The sequence below is a fragment of the Falco biarmicus genome, chromosome 6, assembly GCF_023638135.1.
Source record: "Falco biarmicus isolate bFalBia1 chromosome 6, bFalBia1.pri, whole genome shotgun sequence".
Classification (NCBI taxonomy): domain Eukaryota; kingdom Metazoa; phylum Chordata; class Aves; order Falconiformes; family Falconidae; genus Falco; species Falco biarmicus.
In genome coordinates this window covers 59,474,480-59,487,856 of record NC_079293.1, presented here as the reverse complement: position 1 = coordinate 59,487,856, position 13,377 = coordinate 59,474,480, and the positions used below count along the sequence as shown (strand labels likewise).

Genomic DNA, 13,377 nt, shown 5'->3' with positions numbered 1-13,377 from the left:
AAAGTTCCTATCCTGAGATTTTTGGGAAGAGGAGGTAAATCTATCAGGATGCAGCCACAGCAGAAGAGGATTTGAAAGCATGGCAACTGCCTAGCAAGGAGATGTGATTTTCATTTCGATTGCGCAGTGGGAAGCATTTAATTCAGTAAGTTTTCTGTTCTCCTTACTTAGAAACTTAGGAACCTACAGGCTTTTGGAGTAAAGGTGCTTGGAGAACACATTACTTACAAGTAAATAAAAAACAACTAAACACAACTGAAAGGACTGAAGTACTTTCTGAATATAGTAAGATGCTGAAATGCATCTTGCAGTAGGAGACCATCAAGACATAGAATCAATCAGTCTGGCTCTAAAAGTCCTACTTGGCTATTGTATTTTTCAGGTGTTTGTGAGAAGATTTCATGCTTTCCAGTTTGTTCCTACTAAGGGGCATTCAAAAGGAACTGTTTGGGAGGTGTAGCTTTCTCTGATAGTGCAGACGGAGACTATTTGTAAGACCTAAGAAAAAAGTTTTTGAGAGAAGTGCCTGAGTGGCAAGGAGTGATGTGTTTGGTCTTTCAGTCTCCTGCACAGAGTTGCAACAATAGTAATGTCAGAAACCTTTTGAAATTTCCTGAGGAATAGTTTGTCCTTCCAAGCAGAACAAAACCAGTATTTTGTCTCTGTATAAGACAGTAGAAGATCAGAAGATTTATCTACTTCCTAACAGATAGGGTGAGGAAGAGACAGCACTGATGTTTAATGTGGACCATGTGGGCTGTGGCACCTGCCACAAGTGAGCACCTTAAAGCATTTTTTCCCTTGCTCTTCAACACAAGTTGTTTCAGGAGACTTGTTTGTTCTTTTCCTTTGTCATTTATTTAAATAAATTCTCACCAGCCTCTGTGATTCATTTCCCGACAAGGGGCTGGCTATGCTGCCAACCAAAGAAGATTCAAAGATTAAAAAACTGTCTCCTTCAGAGAAAATCCCACTGGTAGTTTACCTGCCATTGCTTTGTCTGAGGACACTTAACTTGAATGTCTCATAGATACAGTAATAGAGTCTCACTTCTGTTTGTAGCCAGTTTTCACCAGCAGAGCATTTCTTTCCCCCTTGCACACCTGAGTGATCTGTTGTGCATTGTGGGTGGTCCTGCAGGGATTTCAGAGGCCTAGATGAGAAGGTTAACCTAGTACTCCCAAAAATCCCTTAGTGCTATGGCATGGCCCAAAAATGAGCTGCAAAGTTAGGCTGGTGCCATGGAGTACTGATGGAGTACTAGCTGAGATGCCAGTCAAAGCCTTCGGTCTCCAATTTTAGTGCGTGAGCTTTTTTGGGAGGTCCACTTGCCTTCCTGCTGTAGATCCTCTGCAGTCTACATTCCTGCTCAACTCTGTTTTCCACCCAGTCCCCTTCTGCTTTTAGGTGGCCTGGGTTTTGCTATGGAAAAAATGGAGCCAGAGATCTGCAGAACCTTCTGCTCTGGAAATCTGTCACTATTCTTTTAGAGCTGCACACCATTATTGTGGTGAGCAGTGACATGGGAGAAGAATGACAACAGTAATTTGGAAGCTGAGAGAAGCTACTGCATGCAGGCATTGCCAAGGTGTAAGTATCTTTAACTTGGATAAGGCTACAGAAAAATGAGTTCAGTGAAGCTGAAGGAGATGTTGGCAGTGGAAGGAGGAGTGGAACTGGGAAAATAGATGCTGTGCACACTCTGTTACTTTCTGAGGAAGCGTGAAAACTACTACACATAACAGATGCAAGAAGATGCCAAAAAGATAGGTATTTCCTGATGGATATGTTAAAAAAATTAAATGTAGAAAACAGTTGAAGAGTGAAGAAACTCTACATCCTTACTTGGTTGTAGGCCTTAGAAAATGCTATTATAAGAGAGCATCAGAATGAAATTAAAGAAATTTCTTACATCATTAAAGAACAAAGTGCCATTTATCTAAAGTAGAGCAGCAAGCTATTTTGAATACGATCTGTATTATGTTTGGAGGTAGACTTAGGTTTTTATTTATATGGACCTAAATGGACTTAAGTTTTGATTTGTAATGTCAAGTCTAAGCCTGCTGGGGTAGTCCCTCATCTTTAAAATATACTTAGAGAACATCCTGTGCTAGCACAGTGGGTAGCCCTTAACTTTTGAACGCACTCTTCCTCTCAGCCTGTAATACCTTAAGTGTAGTATAGAAAAAACAAAAGTGAAAACTTAGTGATAACTGCTACATGTATAAAGGGTGGTGTACTTTTATTATTATTAGATAGCTACATTTGAGTTATGGCCACTGGACTGATGGATAACGATCAGCTGATTTTCTGTCTGACAGATGTTCTAGGTTTGTCTCTGTACGCTTTCTTAATCAAGTGCATAAATCAAAATTCACCAACATAAAAGCATGTCAGACTGTGTCCATCATCCTCCTTCTGGGTTGATCTAGTATTATGCAATGAAAGGAGATGCTATCAGTGGAGAAAAAGATGATCTGGAGAGGAAAGGGAGGGATTTGAAACAAGCGCACAAGGTGGATAAGAGGAAACTGTACTTCAGAAGTGAGTAGTTTCATATAGCATAAGTTGCAGAGCCAATTTTCTGCATTTAAAAAGTAACCATTTAAGGACCAAAACATCCATGCAAGGTGGGGCGGGGGTGGGGTGGGCATCCACAAGACAGGCTTGAGAAAGTTTGGTGTGTTTTGATGTTAATGTAATTCTGTAGATCCTGATTTGAACAGCAGTCAGCTTACAACAGTATTATTGTCTCACCAACTAAATGGCTGAAATGAAATGGGCAGGTACTGCAGCAACACTAGTATTTTGACATTGGGAATAAATTTTAACATAAGCAAAAGGAGATCCTGAGTATTTTCTGAAGTGTAATTTACAGTCTCTATACTTGTTCTGGTGAGCATGAGGAGAAACATATTTAGGACACCTACAGTTAAGTAAATATGAACACCCACAAAAAGCCGTGAGACTGGGTCTGTAAATATGGATTCATTTTCTTTATTTTGATATTTCTTGTCAAGTGGTGACCTCACCCATTTTAATGCATACATAGTATAATGCTCTATGTAACTGAGAATGTTTACCCATACTGTGTATACTTTCTCAAAGTTGCATTTTTGAATCTCCATATATAGTTTTTATATTTTTGCTACTTATGGAGAAGGTTCATTTGGGCTTCATGTGACTGTTTTCATGCAAGACAGCAACTTCCTGCTAAATCTCCAGGTCAGAACTTTTCAGTTGCTGACTTTGGTTAAAGAAAGTGGTTTATTTGCATGTTCAAGTCATCTTTCAGAATTGCAGATTTTACTCATGCCTTCGTTTCTTGCCAAGAAGGATTCATTTATTACAAAGATACAATGAAGATTAAGAATATTTATTCTTGTTGGAATGACATAGCTGAAAGGCATTTTGAGGGAGAAAAGGAAAATGTTCTTTGCAGTCGAAATGCCAGGTCAGCATCAGTAATCAAATTTCTACGCCTCCCTTCCTGCACATCAGAGCAAGTCATGTTTGCTCTCTATTTGCCTCAGTTTTTCTATCCCTGAAATGAGAGTACTGCTATTTTCCAACCTTAGCAGAATTTTAGAAGGGGGGACTATGATGCTTTGCTTCTTGTATGAGCAACACTAAAATGACTGAGACTTTCCTTATCCAGTTCTTAATCTAATACAGCCAGTTGTCAGCTGAAAGCCGACAGCCTTCCGTCACATTGGTCTCCAGCCCCATCTGTAACCTCTCCTGCACAAAGCACTGACTGTATTTACAGAGAGACAACCTGCCTGTTCCCACATTGCACACAGAACTGCATTCATAAAGAGCAAGTAAATATTGTTTTTAACTAACAGTTTGTGTCTAATTATCCGAAAATACTGTTAATTATCAGAAATTATTGGGTATTATTCTGGTATGATAGTATTTAGTGATTCTTAATAATACAACTGCTAATGGCAGTTTTTTCATGCACTATCCCCGTGTGCTACTTGCAGCTAAGTATCGCCTCCTTCTGCTCCAGGTATTCTCAGTCAAGCTGGTGCCCTGGCATGTGGTCCTGCAAACACCTCAATGCCTGGTCCAAAGCTGTCCAAAGCAGCAGTTTTCCTGTTCAATTCAATGGGCTTTGAGACAGGGATTGAGGGAGCAGAACACTGTTGGTTCTGTTATTTTCAAGATTCAATTATTTATTAGGTAAAAATCACATACATAAGCTAAGGTTGAAGCTGACAAGGAGCAGAGGAAAATAAATGGTTTGATATCTGCAGGATAAAGAAATGTTATGAAGAGTTTTTGTTCGTATTTTGAGAGGTCTTTTTAATATAATTTTCTCCTCTGTGAAAGGAGTTTGTTCAAACAAGATTCTAAATAAGAATCTAAACAAGATTCATAATAAAGAAAACATGCTTTGCTTCACAGAGACAGTATGACAAAATAGTTTCGGTTCCTTTCCCAGTGGCTGTATGGCACAACCACTTAAAAAGAGGGATCAGGTCACAAAAAGACATACAAGTAGCCTGCAGGAAGGGCTGTTGCTGACCCTGGCCACAGGTTTCTTGTAGGTACAGAGCAGTTCATTGTGCTAGTCTGATGTGCAAATGGCAACATAAGGAAATGCAGAGAGATTCTTTTATCTTCTTCTGGGGTACATATGAAGCTTGAGCACTCAGCATTGAAATACATGGCTTTTAATAACAAAAGACCCCTTATGGCTATTGTATTGTTGAGCAGGTGATAAGCATCCATCTGGGCTACAGCTGTTTTCTTCCTATGTTTGTTCCATATGCAGATGTTGCTATGAGGAAAGGAGTCAGCAATGACTGATGTAGAGCCTGTGGTCACAGATTTTGCAGCATCAGGACGGGCAGGCCGCCGGAATGCCTTACCAGATATTCTGGGCTCTCCTGCTGGTGCTGGGACTTCAGACCTGCCACACAAACTGGCTGAGCTCTCCGTTTCAGAAGGTAATGGCTGCACATTCAAGAAACTGACATTTTTATGCAGTTGTCCTTTGCTTTCTCCTTAAGATTTCTGCCACCACGCAGTTTTGATGTCAATACTAATATTTCTTCATTTAGGATTAACTTCCAAAGCAGTTACCACTTCTACCTACTGATGAGACACGTTAATTTTAACCCAGACTAAGTCTGCCATATCCACCCACAGATTCAGTGTTTAGCAGCCTGGGGAAATGTGCTGGGAACTGAATTCCAGTTCCTCTGAGGAAGAACAAACACAGTTGCATTGCTGGGCAGCTTAGAAAACCGTCACTCCAGCTATAAATTAGTATTTAGTCCTGCACTGAGGTCATTCAGAACAAGACAGCAAGCTGTGCTGTTAATCCAATTACAACTATTTTAACTCAGGCATATACGTTGAAAGTTGGGTTTTACAGTGATTTATTCCTGCTAGTAGGGTTTCAACTTTGCTGTCTAAGACCAGTGTCCTATTTTGGCACATCCTTTAATTTGATAAGGTGCTCTGTTAATTTAGCATAGGTCTAATCAACACCAGCTTTATATTTGAGTTCTTTTTACTTTTGGGGGATTTTCAGATTCATAAGTCTGGTTTCTAATGCCTATGAAGTGAGAATTATAGGTTGGCCCTAAGCATGAATTGCACCTATTTCTTTAGGTTCTGGTGTGGAAGTGACTTTTTCTTCTCATGCCCATCACTGTTGCTGCTGTGACAAATGCCACGATAACTGGTGGTCCCACATCCAGGAGCAGCAATGGTGTGGGTGCAGCACAGTGGGAGGCAGGCCTGTGCTGAGGAGTGGAGGGTCTGTTAATCTGAACTGAGATAGATTGTAGGAGGGATTGTCAGGCTCTGAGGATGCGTCCTGCATGTCCTGCTTGTACATTGCCTGAAGCAATTACAGGATGTTGAGTTTACAGCCTCATAAAGCATCATAAAGGCTCTGTGTGTGTGTGTGTGTGTGTTTTGATTACAAGTTGTTCTTGCTTTGCTGATTTAATTTATATTCATGTGTTGGGGGTTCTGTAATGTAAATCCAACATGGGCCCAATGAAGGACTGCTGGGCAAGCAGAAAGAATGTTTCCAGGAGTGAGAAGGGACCAAATGACCACATCCTGGCTTGAATCTGGGACAGAGAGGAAAATAACGATCTGAATGGGTGCTGGAAGGATGCATTACTTTTGCAAAAGGAAGGCACAAAGTTTTGTGAAGGAAAGAGGGTGGACATAAAGAAGAAAAACAGAAAGACAACAAGATTAAATACCCTCAGGCTGCAGGGCAGGAGTGAGGGGAACTGGGAGAATCTGGAAGAACAGGTGGGAAGGATGGTGGGCACTGTGTCACAGTACATTCAAAGTAAAGCGGGGAGCCTTATGAGTCCAGTTAAAAGTCCTTTTTTTTGATGAGAGATTTTCCCCTAGGAATATGAAAAGTATGTCCCTACAGATTTTCTTCTTCTGGTGTGTGCGACTGGAGCACTGGAAATCCATTCCACAGTACAGACACTTAACATTTAATGCTTTGGTTTTCAAGTATTATGGGGTCTTTTATTCCAAATAGCTCTTCCACCTGGCATAGTCAGGCTTCAGCAGGAGAGAACTGTTTCCCTTATCAAAGGGGAGGTAGATGGGAATTTACATCCTTATTAGCGTCAGGAGCTACGGAAGTGGAGTGACCAGTGCAACCCACTGAAATACTCATTGCTACGTTATGTGAACTAACCTTTGTATTGTTTAGAGCTGTGAACCTGGAGGGAGCTGCACTACATTAACCATGTTAAACAAAGCACAAAAGAATACAACAGCTGTAGATAAGTTTGTCATGTTTGTTCAATTTTGGCCTCTGGAAAGTTCAGTAGTTGGAAAAAATATACTTTTTAAAGCATGCAAAATTTCTCTCTTCAATGTTTCCCCCCGCCCCTGGATAAAGTCTTGTTAAAAGAAATGTTACAGCACAGCATAAAATAAGTACTTAGTCCTCCAGACAGAATAATTCTCTCTTGGTGCCCATCCAATGCATTAAGAAGAAGAAATGAAACACAGCTACATTAGTTTTAGCAAAATGTACTGATGCTTTCTTACAAATACAAGGACTAGCACTGCCAGCATTTGAAGAACAATTAAGAGCATGGAATTATCTTTTGCTTTTGTCATTGACATACAGCTGTGCCAGAGTGTGCCTGGAAGGAGCAGTTTCTGTTATCAGCTGTTTGCAGTAGTGATAATAGGAAATGAATACAGGATACAGTTAGGTCCAATCTAACTGCTTGGATGCTTTTTTGGGTTGGGAATTCCAGGAGTATAGACGGAAATTACAGCCTCATTGTGTTGTAAAGTTAAACTTCTGATGAGACAGCAAGCAAAATGAGGAGAATTCATCAAAATGGAAAGTAAGTTTGGAAGTTCAAATGCTGTGACAGCAGAAGAGTTTGTGAAATGCTTAGGGCTCTAACAGGCATCTCCTTTTGCCTATTTCTGCCTTTAACAATAAGCTGTTACAAAAATGAAAGTGATTTCCAGCTCAGAACAAAGAAGCTGGATAAATGAGAAAAGTGGAGAAGATGGAACATGTGGCTATATAAAGTATGCCCTATTTTTTTTCTACTCTGAAAGTTTCAGTGAAGTTTATGGGAAATGGTGAGGAAGACTCTCCATCTTGCTTCAAATTTAGCTAATGCTCATTGGATCATACATTTCCTCTTTCTAAAATGCTGTGAGCTGCTGTCATAATGAAAGGTCAGGAACAGGATGTACTAATACCTTTTGTCTGGTTTAGAAGAGAAAAGAGGCTTTGCTTTATTCTTTACGAATATACAAGGATCATAGCTATGCGATATAAATTTCCACGTACTCTGCAAGCCACACCAAATTAACATTCTCATGAGAAGAGCAGGGGAGATTTTGGCACCAGCAGTTTGTCTGAGAGCCTGACTCTGAAATGAAGACCATCTGTATCCTGTCTGATCATCCTCTGATGGTGCTAAGTTTTGAAGGGCTGAGACCTTCCACAGGTGGTCTGGCAGAAGGCCATACTGGAACCATGTTAAAAACAGTCAATTGGTATCACTGGTGGTCCAAAGATTGAAGAGGAGTCTGCAAGAAGTTTCAGAGCAAAGAGCCAACTGGTCTCCCATGTCTGGTAATCTGCATTCTGCCAATAACTGTAGAGGAATGAAGCTGGGTTAATTGGCATTGATAATATACAGCTGTGGGCTGGCATCAGGGGCGGTGGGTTGGCTGACATAGACAAGGTGCAGCTGTGGCTGGTTCTGTGAAGAGGTTGGGCAGCCAAGGAAAAGAGAGCAGCTGAGGAAGAGAGAGGAGGAAGAAGCAGAGAGAAGAGAGAATGAGCACTCTGGATGAGGAGAGGTGAGGAGAAGGCAGCAGAGGGACTGGCATCAAGAGTACGCTGGTATGAGATGGTAAAAGACCTTGTTGCAGCTTGATAGTTTTGCTAGTGCTGCGACAAATAACCTTTATTATTTGTTGAAATTTTTCTAGGTGACTGTGTATAACTATCTTGATACGTAGCAAATTAGCACCTGTTGCACACCTAAGTGCTACCAACTATGAGATTAGATTTTCTCTGACAAACTGTTTTCCTCCACCCTGTCTGCAAGACTCCACTAATACTAGACTTCCAACCCCACACAGAAATAGCCAATTGAGGACATTGCTCTGTCTTCCTTTCCTCACAGTGCTGTCCTACATAATGCTGAGGGGTATCAAAAGTAGAAAAGTCCCTGGAGAGGGACTTTTTACAGGGGCTTGTAGTAGTGATAGGACAAGGGGTAGTGACTTTAAACTAAAAGAGGGTAGATTTAGATTAGATACTAGGAAGAAATTCTTTCCTGTGAGCATGGTGAGGCACTGGCACAGGTTTCCCAGAGAAGCTGTGGATGCCCCATCCCTGGAAGTGTTCCAGGCCAGGCTGGATGGGGCTGTGAGCAACCTGGTCTAGTGGAAGGTGTCCCTGCTTATGGCAGGGGGCTTGGAACTAGAGTCTTTAAGGTCCCTTCCAACACAAACCATTCTGTAATTCTAAGATTCCATGAAATAACCCAGTTCTTAATTTACCAATATAAGATTACGAAGCCTCTGGGCAGACTTGCAACATCAAGCGGTTTCTGCCAAGAGCTTTAGATGGTAAATTGTGTACAGTGTTATCTATTTGCTGTGATATGTAGAGAGCAAAATATATAACTCTTTTGTCTGATTTTGATAATTTATGGCAAGTCTCCAGAGCAAATAGCTGAAAATGTACCACTGAGATTACAACTATTAAAGTGGGAGACTGCACAGCCAGGTATGCTAAATAGACCTCTCCTTGACCTTAAAACCTGTTTTACATTTGGGTATTCTGTTAGAACCGGTAAATGCCATGTGAGACTTGAAGGTAGTGTGAAAATTATTGTGCTTTGCAAGGAGATGGAGGCAAGTGTAGTTCCTGTTTCTCAGTGAGACAATTTGAGCATCAAAAGCGACAGCGTGGAACTCTCCATCTAATGACCGCACACGATAGGCAGCTTTTACTTATATTAATCAGGTAAGCATTCAACTCTAACCTATGGAAGAGTGAACTTCCAAATCAGAGTAACAAAAAAATCCCCTTATCTTACGAAGACGGGGTGAATTTGCCTAGGTATTTCTTGGCAAAGGTGGTCAGCCAGGTATCTAGCATTTTTTATAAACTGAAATGTTATGTACCTGAAACCAAGCAGTGCTCAGAGGAATGCATTATTCTAACTTGACTTCAGAAATGACCCAGAAAAAAAGAATAACAATAATAAAAAGTCATCTCCAATCTGCTTCTTACAACCAAAGGCACATTGATCAGCATGTGCAAGGAGCAGGCAAATCAACCTCAATAGGGAATTGCTTTTGGAAGATGCTCCTGCAAGTTCTTTAACTTTCAAGTTAACCTCTCTTTCTAAAGCACCTGTGAGTGTGGTAATAAATAGGCAATCCAAACAGAGATAACCAGTAAACCCAAATATTTGACTGCATTAAAAAAACTAAGAATGTGTGTGCTATAAATGTTTTAATTCTGGTTTGTTTGGGTTTTTTTTAGATGAAGGAGCAGAGGGTGGAGAAGTGCCACCATCCAAAGCCTTCCTGGAAAGTCAAGAGGCGGAAGGAAAAAGCAATGATTCCTAACACCTGAGGACTGCTGGATTAATGAAACCCATCGACAGACTTTCCAGTTTCCCTGTGTCACCTCTTCTGAAGTGCAGTAGCAACTTTAGCAGCACAGACAAGATTTTGCAACGCACTTGTACCTAGATAACATTAATGTGGAACTACTATTTTTTCTACTGTTGTCCTTCAAAACCAATGTTCTGTACATTCAAATGGGAAGAGAACTAAAGAATATGTCTCTTGTTTTGGGTTTCCTCATGGCTGTAGTATTCATCCTAACTAATCTTCTTTGACAGTTTTAAGTAATACAGCTAGCAGATGTTCCACCAACTAATGATTACTTCAGAATAAAAATCCTGTTTCTTCATTTCCCAAAACACCTTCTTTCTCTCTGACACAAAGGTGTATTCGCTTTCCCCACCTTAAGGCAGTATTAAGTTTATATTAGATTACAGACATTATCTGTAATTTATCTCCTGAGATTTTTGTTCTCATTAGGCATACGTAGGTGGGTGTGAGAAATGAAAACAACTTTTTTTTTCTCCTCCTCCTGTCTCCAAAAGCTTTTTTTAAACTACTTAAAAAGTAGTGTTTGTTTTCAAACTCTCTTTTGACTCTGATTATGGAAGATCATCAGTTCTCCCACACTTAGCAGTCTTGCCACTTCTGTCATTTCTGTTTTCAGGCTGAACATTGTAGCTGTTCATGTGTAGCTAAAATAAAGTAGCCGTGTTTGTAAGTGATTAAAATTGTTTAATCTTACTGTAGAAATTAAATAACTATCATCTTTTCTGTCTTCTATTGATTCCTTGATGTTTCCTCTATATGACAAGACTTAAAATCTCATAATACATATTCCTTTTATTTCATTTGGGTTTTGCTTTATTGTTTTCTGACAATGAAGATGTTTCAGTCATTGTGATTTTTACAATGATTTTTAAGCAAAGGTTTTTCTCTGCTGAAAGGAATTGTTTTGTTATGGAGGTCATGCTCCTGAAAATACTTAGCATTCACTCCTTTATTGTAGGAGACCTAAGATTCAGGTACAGACATGCACCTTTACAGCAGCCTAGGGCAGCAGCCGTTTATGTACTGCTTGAAACCTAACTGACACTGACAAGTGAATGCTTTTATTTGCCCACACAATCCCCCTGCTGGGCTGTAGTCATACCATCTCTGATGGGTACATTCCACGTTTGACTGGTATTCCATCCATAAAATATTTGTGTCTTTTATAGCTGGCAGAGAGCTTGTAAGAGGCCTTTCCACACAGCTACCATTTCTACTGTGTGTTTACTCACGCATGTCTTTGGGGTCTTTTGGGGACCATTCAGTAAAGGATTCAGTTTTATCCAACTGAACTGACACTCAGTTCCCTCCGTTTACATGTTTTCATTTAACAAGTGCAATGTCCCAGAATTACTTTCAGGTTTGGAAAGGTAAAATAACTTACTCCACTGGAGCAATACAGGTGGCTTTAGAAAGTCTGAGACTGAGCTACCTGACACTGCAGGGCCAGAGTTGAAAACCACAGTGGAGAGGGACTTGGAGCTAACTGTAGTTGTGGTACACACTCTTGTTCTGGGTTGCAGTCCTATTCTCATATACCAGCCCTCTTTATAGCATCACAGTACCTAAAATTGTTCAATTTTAAGAAGTTAAAATGATCCCATGGAAATCAAGTAGCTGAGTATTGCCGAAACAGAATTCCTTATATGCATTAAGTGGAGCATATGCTAAAGTACTCTTCTGGGTCATGGCCTATATTGAATTCTTTTATTTCACAGTTGCAGCGCTGGATATATTTAGACTCTTCTCTCACAGAATACAGACACTGAAATTTGGGTTACAGGAATAGATAGTTCAAGTAGGTATTTTGTTAGCCTAAGATGCTTTGATGTTTTTTACTATTAAAACACCAATTATGAACCAGCTGAATTTAGCGCAAATTACTCATGCTAAACTCTGTATAAAAACCATTCCACAGCTGTATACATACATGAAGTTAGCTGCTCACAGACATACAGTTTAGAACTAGTCAGTGATCAACACTGCAAAATTGGTGCTTACTTTGTACTTTAGCTGTATGAACCTGATTGAGAAAACACTGCATAGAAAGAAGAATTTTAATGGAAAATCAGAAAAACTGCATAAGAAGACTAACAGGCATATTTAAAATGCAAGTCAATTACAAGCAGGATGACCATGTTTGATCTATAAGATGTGGGTCACATACTGCACAGTCCTCATTTGCCTGTGCATTATCTAGTTGCAGATTAACCAAGTTACAGATGCAGAAATACTTGTTTGCCACATGCATGTACACTTTGTGTCTAAACAATTATTAGTCTAGGCTGCGTGGGAGAGCTCTTTTGTAGTTAGTTTAGATATAGAAGAGGAATATCTAGGTATGCCCTGGATTTTGTCAAATAAACCTTTCCAGTTCTGAGGCAGCTGTGTATATCTGAGCAGTGTAAACAAATACTGGTTGGTGCAGGAGACATTGTGCCATATAATCTTTGGTCCAGAAGGATTTATTAGTTGTGTATTACACTTGACTCAGCCAGACAGGAGCTAGCCCCTTCAGAGCTGCATGGGGGTCTCAACGCCATGCTGTCAAGTACTCTGGGATTTAGGTAGGGTTACTATCTTAAGCATAGCTAAAGCTAGGAAAGGTCTGGTTCATTTTTTTTGTTAGTATCTTGAAGACAGGTAATAGTTCTACTAAACTTTGGCCAAGCCTGTAAAGAGCAAATTAAGTGCTTCTGAATATATTTCTCACGGAGACAGTTTATCCAGCTTCAACCATTATCCAGGCTATACCACCCTCCCATTAGCTCAGCTAATGGGTAATTGATGACAGTGCATTCTCTTAATCCACAGGGTAAAAAAGTTATGGCCCTGAATCAGCAGAGTATTTTAAACCATGCTTAGCTTTAAATGCAGACTAGTCTCACAGAAGTCAATAGAACTACTTAGTGCCTAAAATTAGGTACATACTTAATTACCTCGATAAATTACAGCAGCAAACTTCTATTAAGGCTAATCTGGTATTATAATGCATTAATCCCAATTTCCATTCCACCAAGTGTGGCACAGGTAATAGCATCTTTTTCATCAGCTTACAACACTATCCTGGGCTTTTATAAAGCAAAGAAATTCATTTTAGTGCCAAGCAAAAAGGGTAACTGTTTCCAAATTTTAGAATTTAATGAAGCAATTATTCATTCTTAGCCACTGCATATTAAAAAAAAAAAAGACAGAAAA

At 39.9% G+C, this 13,377-nt stretch overlaps 1 protein-coding gene across 12 annotated transcripts in view; it reads left to right on the top strand.

Moving 5' to 3' along the window:
* PKIB (cAMP-dependent protein kinase inhibitor beta) overlaps positions 1–10,979 on the top strand; it is a 56,054-nt gene extending 45,075 nt beyond the window's left edge. For 9 of the 12 annotated variants that reach the window (XM_056343179.1, XM_056343170.1, XM_056343181.1 and 6 more), the window contains 2 exons: positions 4,784–4,958; positions 10,043–10,979. In XM_056343179.1, coding sequence (XP_056199154.1) covers positions 4,811–4,958; positions 10,043–10,128 — 234 coding nt within the window. In that variant the 5' untranslated portion in view covers positions 4,784–4,810 and the 3' untranslated portion in view covers positions 10,129–10,979. Of the gene's footprint in view, positions 1–1,407; positions 1,591–3,658; positions 3,825–4,783; positions 4,959–10,042 lie in introns of all 12 variants that reach the window. The other 3 variants (XM_056343176.1, XM_056343175.1, XM_056343180.1) reach the window with 2 other exon arrangements.
* The last annotated feature ends 2,398 nt before the right edge of the window (positions 10,980–13,377 follow it).